The 22,864-nt window shown below is 37.5% G+C and overlaps 1 protein-coding gene across 9 annotated transcripts in view; it reads left to right on the forward strand.

The window, feature by feature from the left end:
- LOC130915256 (cholecystokinin-like) overlaps window positions 1-21,271 on the forward strand; it is a 51,741-nt gene extending 30,470 nt beyond the window's left edge. For 8 of the 9 annotated variants that reach the window (XM_057835156.1, XM_057835157.1, XM_057835159.1 and 5 more), the window contains 3 exons: window positions 14,273-14,352; window positions 16,525-16,711; window positions 19,375-21,271. In XM_057835156.1, the coding sequence (XP_057691139.1) occupies window positions 14,275-14,352; window positions 16,525-16,711; window positions 19,375-19,511 (402 nt within the window). In that variant the 5' untranslated portion in view covers window positions 14,273-14,274 and the 3' untranslated portion in view covers window positions 19,512-21,271. Of the gene's footprint in view, window positions 1-12,657; window positions 12,698-14,272; window positions 14,353-16,524; window positions 16,712-19,374 lie in introns of those variants that run through there. The other variant, XM_057835153.1, reaches the window with a different exon arrangement.
- Window positions 21,272-22,864: the final 1,593 nt, after the last annotated feature.

Raw genomic sequence — 22,864 nt, forward strand, 5'->3', positions numbered from 1 at the left:
CAGAAACTGCTTTTTGAGTCTTATCGGTGTTTTCCGCCATATTCGAATATTTTCAAGCAATACCAGGTGTGTACCGTATTTCCGGACTACAAGTCGCACTTGAGTATAAGTCGCACTAGCCATAAAATGCCCAACGAAGAGAAAAAAAACATATATAAGTCGCATCAGAGTATAAGTCACATTTTTGGGGGAAACTTACTTGATAAAATCCAACACATAGAACAGATATGTCATCTTGAAAGGCAATTTAATATTAAAATACAATAGAGAACAACATGCTGAATAAGTGTAAAGTGTACAGTGCATGAACAGCGAAATGCGAATATACTGTCCTCAACAGGACGCTACGGCTCGGTCCTGGCCATACAGCGAGCTAAACTCCCAAATGACGATGCTGGACGTCCATATAATTTGCTGAATCTATTTCGTCCTTGATACCAAACAGGTTAGCATCAACATAAATAAATGATAATTAGGTGCTGTTACAGCTGGGCAGCATTGTTTACTGTGCTCACGCTATCCTAAACTTGTCGTGTTGTTTGCGCCTTCGAAGGCATCGTCTGAAAGTACAACATTTTTTATATATAGTATTTAGCGATTTATGTGCCATATTTGGAGCGTTTTGACCACTTTGTAAACTTTGGCACCTGCTGCATGCTTCATTTGCATATTAGAATATTGAGAGGCATTGTATGGGAATTGGCTTCGTATATATTTGACATATATAGCATATGGATAGTCAAACCTGTCAATCATCTTCGTTCTGTACATTCTATTTCTTTTAGTTTCACCTGGGTTCATTTTTGGATGTGACAGTGCAGTTAAATAAACACACCTGGAGCTTGGATGCTACTTCCTGACTCCCGCGTTCATTTTTGAATGGAGTTTGGCTTGCTGCGAACTTGTGTCCGCTTACACACACAAGGGGAGCAGTATACTCCTATATCGGCAAAATCTTGACTTGAATCTATCTTCAAAACAGTTTTAAAACTTTCAGATGTCAATAGTAGACAGAAGGGAAATTATGGAATAACGGGAACAATTTTAACAACTTAAACAGTTGATTCGCAAAATTAAATTAATTGAATGTATTTCAAAGCTTCTGATACAGAATGGGGACTGGAGTATTTTATTTACTGTTTTAAAATGTAAACTTGATACTGAAATAGTTGTTTATTTAAACCTGAGAGGCTTTTTATACAATTTTTGTAACTAATGCACGCAACATTAAAAGCATCTAATAGCTTGGGGGGTTTGTGGGATTTTCCACTGACAGTTCACAATATTATTTGCACGTTTTACTGACTGACTATGCCATTTCTGTTTGTCATTTATAATGTTTTGTGTTTGTCACTGAATAAACAGGTCAGTTTCTTGTTCCCAACCATTGTGTGTTATTCAAACTCACCTAATTCAGCTGGCGAGTTGTTATCAAGAGTACTAAAACCCTTTTAAACATGAGTCTGACAACTAAGTAAGGAGGCTAAATAACTTTAAACTTTAATACATGCTCAGATAGGCCGGTATCGGTATCGGCCAGTATCGGTATCAGATCAGAAGTGCGAAACAATATCGGTATCGGATCGGAAGTGACAAAAACCTGGATCGGGACATCCCTAATTGTGCTCGTTAATAAAAACGTAAAAGTCTTTGTTAGCAATCTTCATCTTCCTCCTGTGCATTCAAACCATGAAAGTCTTCACCCTCAGTGTCGGATATGAAGACGCTCAGATGCACTTCGCCACGCACGCACCTACTCAGTCTGTCCTTCGCGTCGCCTTCAATGTCTCCCATAATGAGGCATATTCACTCCCAGCCTGTGCTGTCCTCCTCGCAGCAGACTGGCCCCTCAAAGCCCGTTGGTGATGGCGGACTCTTTCACAGCGCTTCACAGGCGGGGAGTCTTGGCAAACGTTCTCTCGCCGCTCGTCATCAAAGCGTCCCATACAACTCGGATGGCCAATTTAATTTCTTCTAGCATTTTCTATAATGCAGGTCTGCCAATTCTACTCATGCACAAAGATGAGGGTTCGCCACCTCTATTCATGCACAACGCACAAAGTTAAACTACCGGTAGTAGTGCAAACTAGCGTCTTCCTCGACATATATATTCCACGTGTCTCACTCCCACATTCCATGCTTGAGCGCCCCTGGCGGCCGTCAGAAAAATACACAAATTGGCCGCATCATTGCACACGCTGCAGGACCCAAAATGAGAGAAAAAAGTAGCGGCTTGTAGTCCGGAAATTACGGGAACTATAGCATGAAGAACATGCTAACAACACCATCAGTGTCACTCCAAAACAACAAAATAACATGTGAAATGATATCATAATGTGTTAATAATTTCACACATAAGTCGCTCGTGAGAACAAGTTGCACCCCCAGCCAAATATGAAATAACTGCGACTTGTAGTCCGAAAAATACTGTAGTCATTTTAGACCGAACTGTCCTTCAGGTCTAGATAAAATAGATTTTCACCGATTGTTTTATATACCTTTCCTCCATCGTCTGCATGAACCAACAGGAGATATGCAGCGTAAAAGAGATGACATGTACATGTGGTAAATTACTTTTTTTTGTGTTGTGCACTAAAAAGAAAGCTATATTGTCGTGACTTATTGCAAAGTGTAAGGAATTATACTCTAAAGGTTAAGGTTAAGGTTATGTCTATTTCTTTCTCGTGCAATAAATGAAAAGGCCAACCTTTAACTACAATTAAGAAAATGTACCAGAATGTTCTGTATTCGTTAAGGCTTCATAGACGCTTTGTATATGTTGCAATACATAAAATTTAAACTGACCTTGAATACAGTGAATAAAGATGTCAGGCATTGATTGGTACTTGAGCTGGAACAGTCAGTTGGAAGCTTTTAAAAACCACACATCACATTATTACTAAGACACAACGCTACCCCACAGAATGTGGTTATGCCCACTAAAATATGAAGGACAAGCAACATTTTTCCAGTAAACACACTTACTGTATGCTTGTGTCAATTTTCTGCCACCACATATACGCTACACGACATGTACCCTCTTCTGTAATATTCACATTCTCTGGTGACAAGAAAAACAAAAAAGGAGAACAAGTTTGATGTTCAAGGTTGCAATGCATTCAAGTGTTTTGACACAAACACCAAACGCATTCAGCTGCATCCTTTTTAACTCTAGTCACATATAGCCAAAGGTGGATAGTAACGTGTTACATTTACTCGAGTAACTTTTTGAGAAAAACGTACTTCTTTACCACACAATACTTTTTACGTTTTCTTGAGTAGATTTGTGAAGAAGAAACACTACTTCGCGACTTTGGGCTACACTAAAGTCGTTACATTTGAATCTTTTGTCTACATATTGACTTTATTTTGCCAGAGATCCTGACAGTGGCTGTCTCAATTTCATCAATGAGACATTGCAATAATACCCAGATAGCAAAATATAACTGGAGCGGACATGGGCCAGATGTACTGCAAATTTCGGCCCAACTTCGTGAAACGGATCCGTGCCAGTGTCTTTTTGAACAATGGCCCAAACTCGGTAAGGAGTCACTTGCCGGATCAGTTTTGGGGCCAGAACTGGTTCAAAGTGGCAGACACGACATTAATGTATGGCCCGGATATGGCACACATGTTACCCAATCTGGGCCAGATTTGTATCAAAACTATTTTCAGTATTAAATTTGGAGTCCATTTTGTTCAATGTATCACTGTAATGTGTTTATATTGCAAATTAAATTTGTCCATTAAAAGAAATAATGACAGTACTTCTTTTTCATGCCATTTATGAATGCTAACATATTGATGCAACATACAACAACATAACAATACAACATTGTTTTTTCACAAAATATTTTAATTGGAACAAGCAACTCAACATTAAAGATGACCCATTTTTAGACTGTAAACAGCATATTGTGTTTGTTAAGGTGCTCGAGAAATGGGGGACTGTATTTATTGACGATGAGAGGGAGTGGTAGACACCCGAAGCAGCACTATGACAGTCTAACCTGTCTATAAACTCTAGTGTCCGAAAGATCCGGTGGGCAGTTTGGTGATAGAACATGTGAATAGGCAGGCAGGCGTTTTTCCAGGCAAGCAGTAACCGATCTAGCGGGGAAAAACACAAAAATGAGCTCAGTATCAGGAGGTTACAAGATTGTTTGTTAGCTGAATGTCACATACCTGTATTTGACTTGTTGATCTGGTGATAATATGAGGCCAACGACCGGTTTAAGTAAGCTGCTGATGAATATCAGCGGCACTGGTCCCAGGCTCAACCATCTGTGCAATCAAGGCGACAATTAAGGCAAAACTGCCATAGTGCTGATCCGGGCCACATCTGGCGCACTTACGTTAAGCGGGAATTTGAGCACGTCCAGTGTGTTACCTATCATTTGGACTGTCATAGTGCTGATCCGGGCCGCATCTGGCGCACTGACGTTTAGTGGGTGTGATTGCTATGCGGATCTGGTGAGCTGATGCCGGATCCGGCACGCAGTCGCCTGCTATTGGGGTAACCACATGACTCCATTATACCAATCAGAGGTAACAATGTCTTTCACCACTTGACACTCATGCTCTTTGGATGGGTGATGTTTCAAGTGATGTTCTGGTCTGAGTTTGATGATTTTTGTCTCATCTTTTTGGCCTAATATGGTCAGGTAATAGGTTAAAGATACATATATACAGTATAATAAAACTGTTCATATAAATGAAGTGCTAAGAAAAGAAATATATCATTATTTAAAAGAAAAAACTGACATTGTAAGCAGTTCCTCACAATGTTACTCGTTACTTTCGTATTCTTTTCAGTGACTACTTTTTTCTTGTACCAGAGTAACTTTTTCAATGACTACTTTCACTTCTACTTGAGTAATACAATTTAGAAGTAATGCTACTCTAACTTGAGTAAAATGTTTGGCTACTCTACCAACCTATGCATATAGCCTAGGTATTGGCTCAGGTACAAGCTTGTCAAATTAGTGGAGCTGTTTGGCTTCATTGGTTGTGGAGGTCCCATTGCACCAGTGTTGTTTTTGACAGGCCTTTTAATTTCTGTCTTGGTCTTTTCGACAAAAAGACTTATTAGACTTAGTCATATTTTAGTCATTTCAAAATCGTCTTTGTCTAGTTTTAGTCGATCAAATCTCATTCAAATTCCATCTAGTTTTAGTCGACAGCTACTCAAAATGTTTTTGTTTATAAAATTCAAATGAAGAGTTTTAGCCCAAAAGTTAATAAAGGTTTCCAACAATTTTAAATGAACATAGACAAACGAGCACATTTTGTAGCATCTATAAGGACAACACCGACTTTGTGATGATAATGTACACTCAACAGGAAAAGCAGTACATTATTTTCAAGAAAACTTAACTAGAAACCACGAACTGTATGCATAAAAAAAGTTGTCCCACCGTTTAATATCCATTAGACTTCCTGAACAGAAAAGCCAAGTGGCTCTGCTTTAGACTGGCCAATGTTTTAAGAGGACGCTCGCCATTCTGAAGCCAATGCGAATGCTGCACTAATGCATCTGATGATCACTCAGCAACGAGCTTTAAAGGCTAAAGCAACATTGCATATTCTCTCTTGCCAAGATAAGAAAAACAAATCTTACCGTGTTTCCAAACAAGCAAGATGGAGCGCAGCTTAGCTTGAGACACATCCAAAACTCTGGTGAGGAGGGAGCGGCGCAGCACATCTTACATGAGTGGCATGACCTAAACACTGCCCGATGCAAGCTGACGTACTTAACGTACGATATGAAAATGTCACGCACTGTGAACATTTAACAGAAACGATGTTGCATTTTCGTCTCGTAGTTAGGGTTAGGGTTAGTCTTGCATTCTTTTCGTTATGTTTTAGTCTCCGAGCCACGTTTTTAGATCGTCACATCATCGTCATGAAAAAAATTGTTCATCGACAAAATATTTTCGTCATCTTCATTGTTGACGAAAACAACACTGAATGGCACTCCTCAGCAGGTTGGACCGCTTCAGGTTGCACAGATTGATGGGTGGTGTGTTTCACTCTACACGTGGGGGCATGTTGGAGCGTCTTTGTGGGACTGAGGCAGCATGCCAGTCGAATGGTTGCCCCATGAGATGAGCACATTGGCTCGGCTCCCCCTGTAGGTGGCTGGTGTGGGGCATGTCCTCTCCCCGTTGCTTGAGTAGCGGTTCCATTTAATAAACGACGCATGTACGACTGGTTACACTTACAAATAGGCAATGTTGTAATCTAGCTGTTTGTGCTGGGACATGACACAGTGAGTATTAGCATATTCTAATTCTCACAGGTGATGTGTCTTAATATGGGTTCCCTACTCCACATAAATAGGAAGCTGTCACCCTGCCCATACCTACCCCATCCTTTCCTGTCTTCCCTCTCCCATATATAGTATTGTTTAGTAATATTTCTGTATTCCTATTCCCTGTGTTTGTACTTTCTGTCTGTTCCATCAAATGCTTTGTGGTCCAGGTGCATTATTGAATAAACACCACAATACAAACAATCACAAAGCAAATGTGTTAAACTCCCCGTGGCACAGCAAAATTATTCCAGCATTTAAAGGCAATCAGATCTAACATTCTGTGTGTCCAAGCATCGGACATGAAAGGTGAAAAATAATAATAAGTGGTTATATTCTCATGTCCATAACACAATTTTTATTTACTTCTTTATAGCAGGGCAGAATTAAGCGGTGAATTTGTCAAGTCCTAGTAAGGATGTACAATTAATTTTATATTTTTTTTTTATGTTGAACAAGATTTTGGCTGCTTCAGTTAACTGAACCTGATCATCTGCGTCTTAGATATCCAGTCTCTGCATATCTAATCAATCACTTTTCCAACCAGTAGTCTGCCAGATAGAATCCTATCATTAAGATGCTTGGATAATAAGTAAGCACTAACTGCTGACAATCAAAGAAAGAAAATTCGAGATGATGAGCATCATGTCTAGGGATCTTTTGGATTAACTCTGTCATGAAAAAAATTATGATTTTTTTTTTTTCTTGAAATTTTGTTTTATTATATTCAAACCTCCAGCCCGCGGGACAATATTTTGCGGCCACCATTTCACATCCATTGGAGCATTCGTTTTATTTGTGTTGTTATAGACATATAGACATATTGTTCTATCAAACACAACAGTTGTTTTGGCTTAAAATACAGCAGTTTCTTTTAAAGAGTGCAAGAGCAGAAACTGCTTTTTCAGTCTTGTCTGTGTTTTCCGCCATATATAGTCCTGCAGCATGAAATGAAGTACGGCAGTTTTTTTGTGACATTGTTTTGGCCACATGGGTGTTTTGGAACAACAATTTATTTGACTATGTCGGGTCTGTTCGTAGATCTGTATCGTTTTTATTGGCATGCTAAATTGGTCCCATTGACTCACGTTAGCTTAGCCACTTCAGAGCTCTGAAACTAGCAAATAATTGGATGGAATTTGTTAAAATCAACTCCACCGACCAATTAAACCCCCGCTAACTCATAGATTAAGCCTAATTTCAAAAATTATTTTGCTTTGAGAGAAAGGAAAGAGTTGAAGAGGCTTTACTGCAATGAGGTCTAGAAATGCTTGTTTCAATTGTGATACATTTGGCTATATAGTTGATGTGCACTTTGGACTTATTTTTGTTCATTTACCTATGGTAGGCTACTTATTTATTTCCTCAAAATTTAAAAAGTCAATGTTTATCTTCAAAATATATTCCATCTCACTCTGCATAATGTAAGTCATTTGTACTTATTATTGTTGATGTATGTTACTTTTTTTAAATAATGTAAACAGTGACATATATTATCTTCATTTTAATGTCCTGCTGTATGTTCTAAGTAGTTAAAATTGAGGTTAACATTTAAAAGTGAGGAAATGAGGGAAAATAAAAATTAGGAGATGAAGGTTGGGGTTACTTTACGGTGTTTTTGTTAACTGTTATTTTACGCATCATTGAAAAAATAAAATTTTGAATGAAAATCAGTTTCTCATGTATGCCTTGTTACAGTAAGTGTAATGCAGTAGCCTAATGCACGTGTAAAACCTGTTTTGTTTTATTTTTTTATTATTTCTATTTTGCTATAACTTCCAAAAGCAGTTTTCTTTGAATTTCTGTGGTTTTAGGAGGTTAGATCCCCCACACCCCCGAAAAAAAAATCTGGCTCTGTGGCGACATTTATGTCAGGGAGTCCCAGCAAAAAATTCTACGTATATGACCTCATAAATATTAACTCTTTGGCTGCCATTCACGGGCATAGAAGTCCAATCCATTTTAACTGTAAGGGGCTTGAATTGCTCATTTGACCTTCTTCCCTCTTTTACTAACTACCACGACACATAATCTGTGACCTGGGCTAGCAGTGAATGAGTTAATGATAACTTTTGAAAACAATAATCCACTGTAGTGCAAACAAATGCAAATTTGTTTTAAATTTACAATTTTCACTAGGAGTGGGAACTTCTTGGTACCTCACGATACGATATGATTTGCGATACAATACTCACAATAACGATGGTCTGACAATATGGCGATGCAACGATTATCGATACATTAGCCAGGAAATCATTCTAAGATATTCTAAAAACAATTACCGTAATTTCCCGAATATAACGCGCACTTTTCCCCCCCCCAAAATCAACTTGTAAAATCATGGTGCGCATTATAAACGGGTACATGGATGGAGACAGAAATTATATATATACACACTCACCGGCCACTTTATTAGGTACACCATGCTAGTAACGGGTTGGACCCCCTTTTGCCTTCAGAACTGCCTCAATTCTTCGTGGCATAGATTCAACAAGGTGCTGGAAGCATTCCTCGGAGAGTTTGGTCCATATTGACATGATGGCATCACACAGTTGGTGCAGATTTGTCGGCTGCACATCCATGATGTGAATCTCCCTTTCCACCACATCCCAAAGATGCTCTATTGGATTGAGATCTGGTGACTATGGAGGCCATTTGAGTACAGTGAACTCATTGTCTTGTTCAAGAAACCAGTCTGAGATGATTCCAGCTTTATGACATGGCGCATTATCCTGCTGAAAGTAGCCATCAGAAGTTGGGTACATTGTGGTCATAAAGGGATGGACATGGTCAGCAACAATACTCAGGTAGACTGTGGCATTCCAGTGATGCTCAATTGGTACCAAGGGGCCCAAAGAGTGCCAAGAAAATATTCCCCACACCATTACACCACCACCACCAGCCTGAACCGTTGATACAAGGCAGGATGGATCCATGCTTTCATGTTGTTGTCGCCAAATTCTGACCCTACCATCCGAATGTCGCAGCAGAAATCGAGACTCATCAGACCAGGCAACGTTTTTCCAGTCTTCTATTGTCCAATTTCGATGAGCCTGTGCAAATTGTAGCCTAAGTTTCGTGTTCTTAGCTGAAAGGAGTGGCCCGGCGTGGTCTTCTGCTGCTGTAGCCCATCTGCCTCAAAGTTCGACGTACAGTGCGTTCAGAGATGCTCTTCTGCCTACCTTGGTTGTAACGGGTGGTTATTTGAGTCACTGTTGCCTTTCTATCAGCTCGAACCAGTCTGGCCATTCTCCTCTGACCTCTGGCATCAACAAGGCATTTCCGCCCACAGAACTGCCGCTCACTGGATATTTTCTGAAATACTCAGACCAGCCCTTCTGTCACCAACAACCATGCCACGTTCAAAGTCACTCAAATCACCTTTCTTCCCCATACTGATGCTTGGTCTGAATTGCAGGAGATTGTCTTAAACCATGTCTACATGCCTAAATGCACTGAGTTGCCGCCATGTGATTGGCTGATTAGAAATTAAGTGTTAACGAGCAGTTGGACAGGTGTACCTAATAAAGTGGCCGGTGAGTGTATATATATATATATATATATATATATTAGGGCTGTCAAACGATTAAAATTTTTAATCGAGTTAATTACAGCTTAAAAATTAATTAATCGTAATTAATCGCAATTCAAACCATCTATAAAATATGCCATATTTTTCTGTAAATTATTGTTGGAATGGAAAGATAAGACACAAGATTGATATATACATTCAACATACTGTACATAAGTATGTGTGTTTATTAAAACAATAAATCAACAAGATGGCATTAACATTATTAACATTCTGTTAAAGTGATCCATTGATAGAAAGACTTGTAGTTCTTAAAAGATAAAAGTTAGTACAAGTTATAGAAATTTTATATTAAAACCCCTCTTAATGTTTTCATTTTAATAAAATTTGTTAAACTTTCAATCAAAGAATAAACTAGTAGCCGGCCATTGTTGATGTCCATAATTACACAATGCTCATGGATGCTTAAGCCCATAAAATCAGTCGCACCCAAGGTGCCACCAGAGGGCGACAAAACTCCAAAAAACACAAGTAACAAGTAACATTGCACTGTGCTATCATTTTAATCTGTTTGAGCGGGGCATGTGCGTTAATTGCGTCAAATATTTTTACGTAATTAATTAAAGAATTAATTACCGTGCGTTAACGCGATAATTTTGACAGCCCTAATATATATAAACCGATTTTTTTTTATTGGGCCACGTTGTGTTGAAGAAACGTATGCGGCAATCCATTGCCGACCATTACGGTACGTGACGTCACCATTTTGTTTCGGTAATACTTCACTCTGATCGACCGAATGATTTCGTCTGTGTTAAATTCTGCTTTTTTCACTCTTCATAAAGCACAGAATTTAGTTTCTTGAACTCATTGGAGTCGACGTTTTCTTGCAGCTCCACAACTCGGACCATAACATAACAAACGTAACAACACAGACTGCCTGTGTGTGTCCGTCAACTATATCTGTCCCTTTGGAAACTCAAACCCAAATAACAACAGTTTCTATTGTTACTGTTGTGTCGACAGCGATGAGCTCTCTTGCATTTCCGACTTACGTTCTCACTTTCATTTTACCGTATCAATCCATGGAAGAAACATTTATTCATCATGATGAAACGAGCAAGTTATACAGCAGCCTTTAAAAGAAAAGTCACATCTGTTTTGTTTTCTCCTAGATTCTGGTAAGTTGGAGAAGTTGTCAAATCATAAAAATATTGTCAGTTTATGGTCAAGTTTTGAACTACCAATATGCTATGCTTGTGCTGTGTTTCACCAGTCAGTAAAATGACATTTCTGTATCTGTACACGAGCTCTGTTTTCTTGTATTCTTCTATTTATTGGTGCTAAAATTAGGGTGCACGTTATAAATGGTTACAATAATTTTTCCTAGATTTTACAAGTAAATTTGGGGTGCGCATTATACACGGGTGCGCCTTATATTCGGGAAATTACGGTAATAAACAGAAAAACAAGCTTTTGCTGTGAATTGGAATGAGTTTATCACTAGTAGACGTCCAATCCGTTTGAACTGGGAGGCATTGGCTGCCATCCCTCCCACTTCAACAGTGGCAGCCAATGCCAGGCAATGAGGTAATTTTAGGCCATTTAAGGTCATTTACCTGTTGATTTCCAGTTACTTCCTGTTGATTTTGGGGTATGTTATGGGTCTCTCCCTGTTTAGAGTTACAGAATAGGAAATGACCTGGGAATACATCCAAATGAATAGGCAGTGACTCAAACTCAACAGAAAATGATCTGTAAATGCCCTAAAATGAACTGCAAGTCACCTGTAAATGCCCTGAAAATCGGACAGAATGACTGTGAATGCTCTGGTTTCGAATGAACGAACATTCCCAGTCTATATGGATTGGGCGTCGAGCACCGTCAATGCAGCCTTAGAGTTAACTGAGACACTATTATGGTAGAAGGTTTTGGCAACAACTTGTTGGTTCAGTTTTGTTTTTTGTTTTTTAGACATTGACACCTTTTCAAAACGATATCTCGATTCTCGGCAGGAACATATCGATAACCTTTTGGGATACAAAGTATCACGATATATCACAATTTTGATATTTTGTCACACCCCTAATTTTCACTGAATGTGGCTCATATATTCTTTGTTAAGATATAATGCCGTAAAAATACTGATGTATTTCCAAAGAAGAAACCAGCTGAGGTAGCTGATTGTGAAGGTTTAATCAGGAGCACTCTACCAAACATAATTTATCGACAAAATGACTTTTAAAAAAAAAAATATATATATATATATATAAATACAGTGTTATCGTGACACTGCACACACACACAAACATATACACGTTCATTTGAGACAATCACTGGGAGCATCCTAGAGGAAAAAGTGAAAATTACATTATGATTCCCTTTGGACCCATTTGGTCTGAACTTTAATCAGACCAAGTGTTCACAAGAGAAACATATAAATATGTTTGCTTTATGACACAGATATGCCTGACATCTGCCAACGATTCCTGTGGGTTTCGTGAGCTTCAGCCACTTGGCCCTCACTGAAATTGAAAGGGCACCAAAAGTGCACCTTGATGCTCTTCCAATGATTTGGAAGAAAACAGCTTGAAGAAAAGATATGTGTGGTTTGTTTGTGTTGTCACACTTATGTGCTTTGAGTAAATCCCAGTGTGCACGTCAAAGCGATTTTTGCGTGTTCACATGCGTCACCAGCTTCGGTTCCGACGCCAGAAGTATGACCGTCCGACTTGCCTCAGCCCCACCCCTTCCTGCATGTGTATAAAACATTGTGCCGTCTCTCTTGTGCACTCACAAGCTGATTCACTGAAACATTTTGACAGAGCCCTCGTCAGCACACATGGCTGCAGGTGAGTATCAAAAGAATTCTTATATTGGATGAGTTTCAAGTGAGTTTTTGATGAGTTATTGTGCATTGCTTCTTCTCTCTTCTGACTACATTAAAATATAGTGTAATTATAACACAAGTTATGGGCATAATATGCTATTTTCATGTCAGTCAAGTTAAAACTATGATTCCTCGCGTGTCACTTGTTTTTGTGAGCAATTAAAACCAGACTAAATATTGATGATAATCATCTAAATTCATACATCAATTTCTTATCAGGGCGATTTAACTTAATTAATCACATAATTATCATTCAATATTGTGGATCATGTCATTGGAACTTTACAATCTTCAATTCTCTGGTGTTATTAAAAATGCAGAATGGTTGTAAATGGTTGGAAAGGCGAGAAAAGTGAAGATGATTGGAGCTTGGAGGACTTCTACTCATAGCAGCCCATCCTTAACAACCATGTGAATAATACATGTGTGACAAAGACTGGCTGCGAACAGGAATAATATTAGCATTGAAAGAATGACTATTTACATCACCACCTTTGTGCGACAAAGACTCATGGTTAAAAATGAACGAATGCAAGAAAGCTATGTATTATAGGTATTTAATATTTGTGATATGTGTAATTATACTATTTCTTTTGACTTGTAGCCAATAAAATTACATTTTTAGATTGATTGGCCAAGTGTATTCTATTTCTATGGATTATTCAAAAGTGGGAGACATTTTGACCTATTGATTAGAACACTTTTGTAATGTATTCCTGTTAGAGTGGCATGTTGAATATTGAATAATGCAAATGACGCATAGACAAAACAATCAATAATGGTTATTGGTAGGTTACATTGGTATTGTGCTGACATCGCAGTTTAATTTATGCCTTAATATGGCCTCATTGTTTTTGCACTGCATGAACTAAGGGTTGTTTGTTTGTTTTTGGCTGTCGGCTGGGGAACATATACTTGAAAAGCAAACCGACAGCCAATTATTTTAACGCTTTCAAGGACAATGGTCACTGCAGTTTAAGACAATTTGATAATTTTAGCCCATTATAGGGCAAGTGATTATTTGTGGTCATTAGAAGAAAAAAAATATTAGGAATTATTGTTATTTTAATTATTAATCATTATTGTATTTATACATATATATATATTATAAATGATAATGCATTTATAAATTAATAGAATGTTAATACATGTTAAATTAATGGGATTTAAATGAATTAAAACAGAAATTCACTCTGGTTATCTTCCCCCCCCCCCCCCACACACACACACACACACAGTATTTAACTTATTGCATGCCATTGAAGGCGATAGACATCCAATTTATTTAAACTGTGAGGAACGACTGTGAATGCTAATCTTTCAGGGCCATTGACGGCATTAGATGTCCAATCTATTTTGAATGGGAGAAGCAAATCGCACCTACCATTCAAAATGGATTGGACGTCTAACGCCGTCAATGGCAGCAAATAAGGGTTAAAACAAAAAAAAACAAAAACAAAAAAATCATAATTTATGAATGATGGGTTTTTAGGGGCTTTATCAAGTTTACCTTTTTCTTGTCACCTCTTGCCTGCAGGCATGAATGTAGTTATCTACGTGGTGGTATTTCTGGCTGCTGTGTCCAAGGTCTCCCTGAGTCTGCCCTCACAGACCCTTGTAAGTGCCGTTCTCACACACACACACACAGTCAAGCTTCAGAATTATTTTGACTTCAGGTATTTATATGTAGCTCTCACATTATGTCTACAAGGGGAAAACGTTCCAGTCTCAAAGGTTATACATCAAGATTTGGTCCTTGGATTGGAATGGCAAGAACAAACACTCAAACCATCAGCAGCAGTGTTAAGACTTCAGGTTTCTTGTTTTGCTTTGTGCGACTTTGACATTATATGTACAAGGGGAAAGTATTTCCGCCAAAAACAGTTGAATGTCAAAAGTTGGTCCACAAAGGTTAAACAAATACTGCACCAAATCAATTTCAGTGTTTTGGACATAACATATAGCGAAATGAGTCAAAGATTTGGACACACCTTATTCAATAGCTTAAAAAAAACTGGTCCACAGCATAAAAATAGGAAGGTACACATACATATTAGCGGAAAACACTCAGGTGACTTGAAGTTCCGCTCTGAGATCCCCAGTTTGGCCAGATTAAAAAATTGTCCTATATGCATGTGTGATACATCATTGGAAAGCATAAAATCTCGATTTTCTGGGGGAAGAAAAATTTTGAATGGGAGGGCATTTTTAACAATTTTTAAACCCCTAAACTCTAACTGGAGGTGAGAGCATGAGAGAGCATAATTAAAGACACCATGATTTTAACGAGATATTATCGTGTACTTACCTTGTTTCGATCCAAAAACCCAGTGTAGCATGTCTCACCGAGTGTCAAGACACAGCTATGAATGTTCACAGCCGGACTTTGTGGGGATTTTATGGGTGAGACACGGTAATATAACTGAAATCGCCGACATCAAAGAGTGGTTGAGATTTTCTTTTTCAAATATTTACTCATTTAAACTTTTTTTTTTTCGTTGTTTGGATCGATTATTTATTGTCTAAAATATCAGGGAAAATGCAACAGTAACAAAAAAACAATTAAGCGATCGTTATGAGGTCGATATCCGTGACCTGTTTACAGACGCTATTTTTTCCATTGTGACGTAATTTGTTTAAAAGTTTAAACTATGCGAGTGAATCATTTTATATAGTTTTTTTTAAATATTAGTTTTTAGTTTTATTTAGTTTTTTCTAACTAAAATATATATATATATATATATATATATATATATATATATATATATATATATTAGGGCTGTCAAAATTATCGCGTTAACGGGCGGTAATTAATTTTTTAAATTAATCACGTTAAAATATTTGACGTAATTAACGCACATGTCCCGCTCAGACAGATTTGAATGACAGTACAGTGAAATGCCCACATGTTAATTGTGTTTTATGGAGTTTTGCCGCCCTCTGCTGGCGCTTGGGTGCGACTGATTTTATAGGCTTCAGCACCCATGAGCATTGTGTAAGTAATTATTGACATCAACAATGGCGGGCTACTAGTTTATTTTTTGATTGAAGTTTTTACAAATTTTATTAAAACGAAAACATTGAGAGGGGTTTTAATATAAAATTTCTATAACTTGTACTAACATTTATCTTTTAAGAACTACAAGTCTTTCTATCCATGATCGCATTAACAGAATGTTAATAATGTTAATGCCATCTTATTGATTTATTGTTATAATAAACAAATACAGTCTCTATGTACTGTATGTTGAATGTATATGTATCTTGTGTTTAATATGTTGTTTAATGTGTTTAACAATAATTTACAGAAAAATATTGCATATTTTATAGATGGTTTGAATTGCGATTAATTACGATTAATTAATTTTCAAGATGTAATTAACCCGATTAAAAATTTTATTTATATAAATTATATATATATATATATATATATATATAAGACATCAATTAATAATTCTAAGCTAAAAATGATAGCCATTTCAAATATTAAATATAATTACTTTCTTTTTATGGCTGAGTTGAAACAAAAGCGGTTGTAAACGGGTGTCTCCAGGGTGAAATGGACAAATAAAAAATAGTTCAGGGTCTTAATACACCATGAAACTGCTATGGCAGCATATAGACATATTGTTCTATCAAACACAACAGTTCTTTTGGCTTAAAATACAGTAGTTTATTAAGAGGGGTGCAAGAGCAGAAACTGCTTTTTCAGCCTTGTTTGTGTTTTCCACCAAATACATAAGAGAAAGAAAACAACTTTTGAAACCGCACCTTTTTTATCATCTCTAGATGATTCACGACAGATCTGATGGCAAGGCCGTGGTGTCGGACAGCCCGTCATACAACCGCACGCGCCAGGCCCGCTCTGCTGGCTCGCCTCTATCGGGACAGCAGGCCAGCTACGAGCAACCTCGGGAGGATGCGGAGGCTTTCAACACCTTAAGCCAGCTACTGGTTAAACTCATCACCAGGAAAGGTGATTCGTGAACACTTTTTTCTGATCATTTAGAAAGGCTAAAGCTTTCTTAAAGTAGATGTCCAATCATGTGGCTTTGTTCATCCTTCTGGTATGAATTTACATTAGTTTAATCACTTGTAGACGTCCATCCATTTAAACTGGGAGGGTGGCAGCGAATGAACTTTCGTTCATTCGCTGCCACCCTCCCAGTTCAAATGGATTGGACGTCTATCACCATCAGTGGCAGCCAGTGAGTTAATAAAACATTGGAGAACAACACTGCAAGACATTATACACATCTGAAGATAATTTTTAAAGCTATAAATGCTCCATTGTACCAATTGAACCATATAAGTATACTCAACAAAGCAGGACCTGTACAACAAAATCCCTCTCATTTTACAAAACGCCTAGTGGATACCACATGATTTTTGCGAGAACTAGTGTGCTTTACAGGCTGAAGGCTGTGACGAAGAGTGTGCAAGTCCTGTACTGGTTAACGCCTAACCTACAGGCAAATATAAATCTGCAAATAATTACTGTAATTTTCGCACTATTAGGCGCACCTGACTATATTTCGCCACCCAGCAATTGTGACACGAAAACGGTATTTGTTTACAGATAAGCAGAAGCTGTCCTCACTGTATTATGAGATATTTACACCAAAAGATATTGATCGGTACCACTTTATTTGACAGCGGCAACATACGACTGTCAAAAGGCTAAATGAACCACCATTCATTGCTTCAAGAAGCTTCATTTGGCCATCACTGCTCCCTTGAGGCAGACAGTCAACCTCTGCTGCCACCTACTGTCAACACTGTTGTTGTCCAGTATGCCTCCTAGCGTGCATTGTAGCACTACAGATGTAAATATCAACCAAAATGTATGTTCTGTGCTATTTGTTTAGTTACTGTTCCAGTTGTTTCATTAATTGCTAGTTATGGTATTTGGTAACACTTTATTTGACAGTGGCACCATAAGACTGTCATTAGACAATCATAATTATGACAAAACACTGTCATGGGCATTAATGAATGCTTATAACAAATGTCACTTAGTGTTATCTGGCAAATTATCTCACTTTTGAATGCATGTAAAACATCTGAGCTGGACATAAATGGAGTTAGTAACATTATTTGCCGGATGACACTTAATGATATTTTTCATAAGCATTCAGTAATCCCAATGAAAGTGTCATGTCATGATTATGATGGTCTTACAACAGTCTTATGACGCCGATGTCAAAATAAATGTTACCAAATAGCATAACAAGCAATCAATGAAACAACTGGACCAGTAGCTGAATAAATAATTAGCACAGAACATGAATTTTGAATGTTATTTACGTCTGTAGTGCTGCAATGCATACTAAGAGGCATGTGTTACTTATCAACCCAAATAAATCAACAAATAAGCCGCACTGGACTATAAACTGTAGGATTTAAAATGAATGAAAAAAGTAGTGGCTTATAGTCCGAAAATTACGGTAATCAGCCTTGATAGGAAAAAAATGGGCTCTTCATATAGTTGTGTATACATTTCTAGAATATACCTCTCAAATATACATTGTGATCCATCCGTGAATAATGGAGGACAGTATAAAAAATGTTCGTGGCAACTTGACAGACCTTCAGCCTCAGAAAAAAAGCCCCCAATAGGCAAAATACAGACTTCTTGCCCTTGCTTATCAACCAACTGTACATACTTTATCTCATAAATTTCACTTGTGTTCTTGACACAAACATGTTTGTGTCAAGAACACAAGAACACATTCATGTTTGTTGTCGTTCCCTCCTTTCCGATCTGGCGTCCACAGGGCCTGAATGACCCAAAATGTGATGTCCATCTGCGGATGCCAGGTCTAATAAAATAAAAAAATATTTTGGAAATATTGCTCATTATTTCTTATTTTAAAAATATGAATAAACATGAAAAAGAAAAAAAATATCAAAACAAAATTAATACAATTAAAATTAATAAAAACACAAATACACTGCGGTCATGTCCCCCCTCCCTCACCCCTCCACCCTTTTAATAGTATTTAATTAAATCAATTAAAAAGCAGAAAAGTAGAACAAAGGTATTTTCGTCGTAATTACTCTTTTGGGTACATTAGCATTTGATTACATACATATTCACCGTAATATAAGTCTTCACAACTGGGCAGGCTCTCTGGGAACATGTCACAGGCAGCACTGTACCGTAGTATTCTGTGCAAAGTGTCAGTCAAATTTAACACACGCTAATTAGTCCTGTGAAAAATTATGAAAACTGCACATTTTCATGAATTTACAAAACCCCGCCGGACGCCCCGGACAGGATGTGAAAAGTGGACATGTCCGGGCAAAAGAGAACGTTTGGGCACCCTAAATTAATTGACAACGACAGACATCCAATTTATTTAAACTGGTAGGACTGTGTGTGAAAGCCATGTTTCAGTACCACTTATGGCACGAGATGTCTAATTCGTTTTGAGAAGCAGATTGGCAGCGCCTTAATTGTAGCCTCCCCCAGCCAGATTGGACGTCTAGCACCGTCAATGGCAGCCCATTACTTAAATGAGTGCTCCGTGAAGGGTTAAAACCATTCTTGTTGTAATGCCACCACCTACTGGTCAAAATAAATATGCAATTTTTACGTTTCAAATGTTGATACAAGGTATGCTTTCTATTTTCTAGGCATGCCTTACCAAAGCAGAAGCTCCATCGCGAGCAGAGCCAGCGGCCTGACGCCTGAGCACAGGATAAAGGACCGAGATTACGAGGGCTGGATGGACTTTGGGAGACGCAGTGCAGAAGCCTTGGAGTTCTCCTAAAGGCACGGCTTTCTTCCTTCCATTGCAGAGCTACAGCATTCACCATTGCCAAAAAGCACGCCCTCAATCCATGTTCTACTCCCAGTGCTATTTCCACAAATCAAATGTGACATTATAAACCCAAAATGATGCAGTCTTGCATAGGCCTGAATATATGTTGGTGATTGACTGAAGATGACACAAAAAAGTGGCAAAAGACGAAAGAATTTGTCCTCAAAAAATGTTTTTTTTAATTGCGTTTTTCAATGTTTTTTTTTATTTTATTATTTTTTTTTTTTTTATTGAAAGCATCATCGAGAGCAATTTAAGCAAAGATCATCTTTAACATTGTATATGGCGATGGCGGAAAACACTCAGGTGAGTTGAAGTTCCGCTCTGAGACCCCTAGTTTGGCCAGATTTGAAAATTGTCCTACATGCATGTGTGATGCATCATTGGAAAGCTTAAAATCTCGATTTTCTGGGGGTAGAAAATTTTTGAACAGCAGGGCATTTAAAAAACAACAACAACAACAAACCCTATCTGGAGGTGAGAGCACGCGAGAGCAGAATTAAAGACGGCATGACTTTAACGAGATATTATCGCGTAATTACCTTGTTTCGATCCAAAAACTCCATGTAGCATGTATCACTGAGTGTCAAGACACAGCTGTGAATGGCCACAGCTGGATTTTTGGGGGATTTTATGGGTGAAACATGATAATATAACAAGGGGTCGCGATGCAGAAATTGCAGACATCAAGGAGTGCTCGAGATTTTCTTTTTCATATATTTACCCTTTTAAACTTTTTTTTTTTTTTTTTCTTTGTTTGGATCAATTACTTATCATCGAACATATCGGAGAAAATACGACAGTAACAAAAAAATACAATCAAACGATAGTTATGTGGTAGATATCCGTGACTTTTTTTACAGACACCACTTTTTTCGTTGTGACGTAATTTGTTTAAAAGTTTAAAATATGCGAGTGAATAATTTTTTAACATCGTTTTTTTTTTTAATGGAATATTAGACATTAATTAATGATTCCAAGCTAAAAATGACAGACATTTTGAATAATAAATATAATTAATTACCTTCGTATTATGGCTGGGTTGAAACACAGGCAGTTGCGCGACGTCTGCAAATTTCCAGGGTAAAACGGACAAATTAAAAATAGTTCGGGGGCTTCATGCACCATAAATCTGCTATGGCAGCATATAGACATATTGTTCTATCAAACACAACAGTTCTTTTGGCTTAAAATACAGCAGTTTCTTTTAAAGAGGGGTGCAAGAACAGAAACTGCTTTTTCAGTTTTGTCTGTGTTTTCGACAAAAAATATCAATCATTTGGGCAAAAATGAAAACAGCTTCATGTATACTTAACTTCTTAACGTCTTTTGCCACTGTATAAGTGTAATTTGCAGCTAATAGATAATCTGCCAAATAAGTATTCATGATAATTTAGACATAACTGTATACTGTATATTAGCCCAGAAAGCTATTTATTTAATAAATAATTCTGCATATATTAAAGCTAAGATTAGAAGCACTATTTAAATTACATAAAAGCAAAAACATACATGATGACAGCCCCACATCTTATTTTCACTGCCCCTCCCAATATGCAGATATGATGTATATTAATAGAATAATCATAATAAAACAATTTGTGTCAGAGTGGTCATTATTGTCTCTTGGTCCCAATTTCCGCAATTTTTAGACTATAAGCTTCTACTTTTTACCCCTCATTTTGAATCCTGCGGCCCATAGTCCAGTGCATCTTATTTGTTTATTTATTTGGCTTAATAGGTAACACTGGACTATAAGCCGCTACTTTTTCCCCACATTTTGAATCCTGCGGCTCATAGTCCAGTGCATCTTATTTGTTTATTTATTTGGCTTAATAGGTAACACTTTGACAGCGCCGTCATAAGACCGTCATAATTATGACATAATAATGACACTATTACAGGCATTAATGAATGCTTATGACAGATATCATTAAGTATCATTCGGAAAATTATATAACCAACACTCCATTTATGTCCAGCTCGGATCTTTTACATCTATTCGAAAATGAGATAATTTGCCGAACACACAAACACACACAAAATGACAACTGTCATATTCATTAATGCTCACGGTGATGGTGTTATTACAGTTTTACGGCACCACTGTCAAATAAAGTATTACACAATACCAGAGCTAACAATTAATGAAACAACTGGAGGAGTAACTGAAGAAATAATTGGCACAGAACATGAATTTTGATTGTTATTTACATCTGGAGTGCAGCAATGCATGCTAGGAGCCATGTTGGATGACAACAGTGTTGACAGCAGGTGGCAGCAGAGGTTGACTGTATACCCCAAGGGAGTAGTGATGGCAAAATAAAGCTCCTTGAAGCATTTGGTTCAAAGCTTTACGGTGTTTCATTTAGTGTTTTAATAGTCTTATGATGCCGCTGTCAAATAAAGTGTTACTGGTTAATATCTTTTGGTAAAAATATCCCATACTACAGTGAGTACAGCTGCGGTTTATAGCCCAGTGCGGCTTATTTGCAGTGTTGTTAATTTTACTTCAAAATAGTAATTAATTACAGTTACAAATTACTTCTCCCAAAAAGTAATTGCGTTAGTAACTCAGTTACCTGAATGTAAGAGTAATTAGTTACTTGGCAAAGTAACTAGTGATAATTTTTTTTTTTCTCAAAAAAAAAAAAAAAAAAAAAACAAGAAACAAAAAAAACAAAAAACAACAAACAAAAAAAAAACAGGTCACACAATGTGAAGTTTAAAGGATTTGGGGGACAATTGGCCCTAGCCCCTTTACCCTCCACTTAACTAGACACAAGGGTATTGCGATAACTAGCTAGTAACCTTTGCTATGTGTGGAAGTCATTTAAAGTTGTGAATCAACCGTTAAAGTTGTTAAAATTGCTCCCGTTATTGCATTAGTTCCCTTCTGTCTACTTTAAACATGTGTAAGTTTTAAAACTGTTTCATCATTTAAAGATAGATTTAAGTTACGATTTTGCCGATTTAGAAGCATTTTAGATGAAAAAAAAAAAAAAAAAAGTTACTTAGGTTCGCTAGGAAGGATCTCTACATCAGGGCTTTCCTGAGAGGTCTACTGCTTTAAGATGGCGGCTGTTTACTAACGCATGTAGTCCTTAAAACATGTTGGCAATGCAGCTGTGTCAGTTTTTGCATCTAGTTCTATAATATGATATCTACCGTGTCTTGTGGGCGTAGTTTGTCGGCTATGGCTACGGAGCCACCGAGCATCGCGGTTGCAACGGCGTCTTCCCCACTGCTGCTCTGCTCTCGTCCCCGTGTCCGTTTCTCTCAGACTTTTTTTATTCAACCAA

The sequence above is a fragment of the Corythoichthys intestinalis genome, chromosome 4, assembly GCF_030265065.1.
Source record: "Corythoichthys intestinalis isolate RoL2023-P3 chromosome 4, ASM3026506v1, whole genome shotgun sequence".
Taxonomy (NCBI): domain Eukaryota; kingdom Metazoa; phylum Chordata; class Actinopteri; order Syngnathiformes; family Syngnathidae; genus Corythoichthys; species Corythoichthys intestinalis.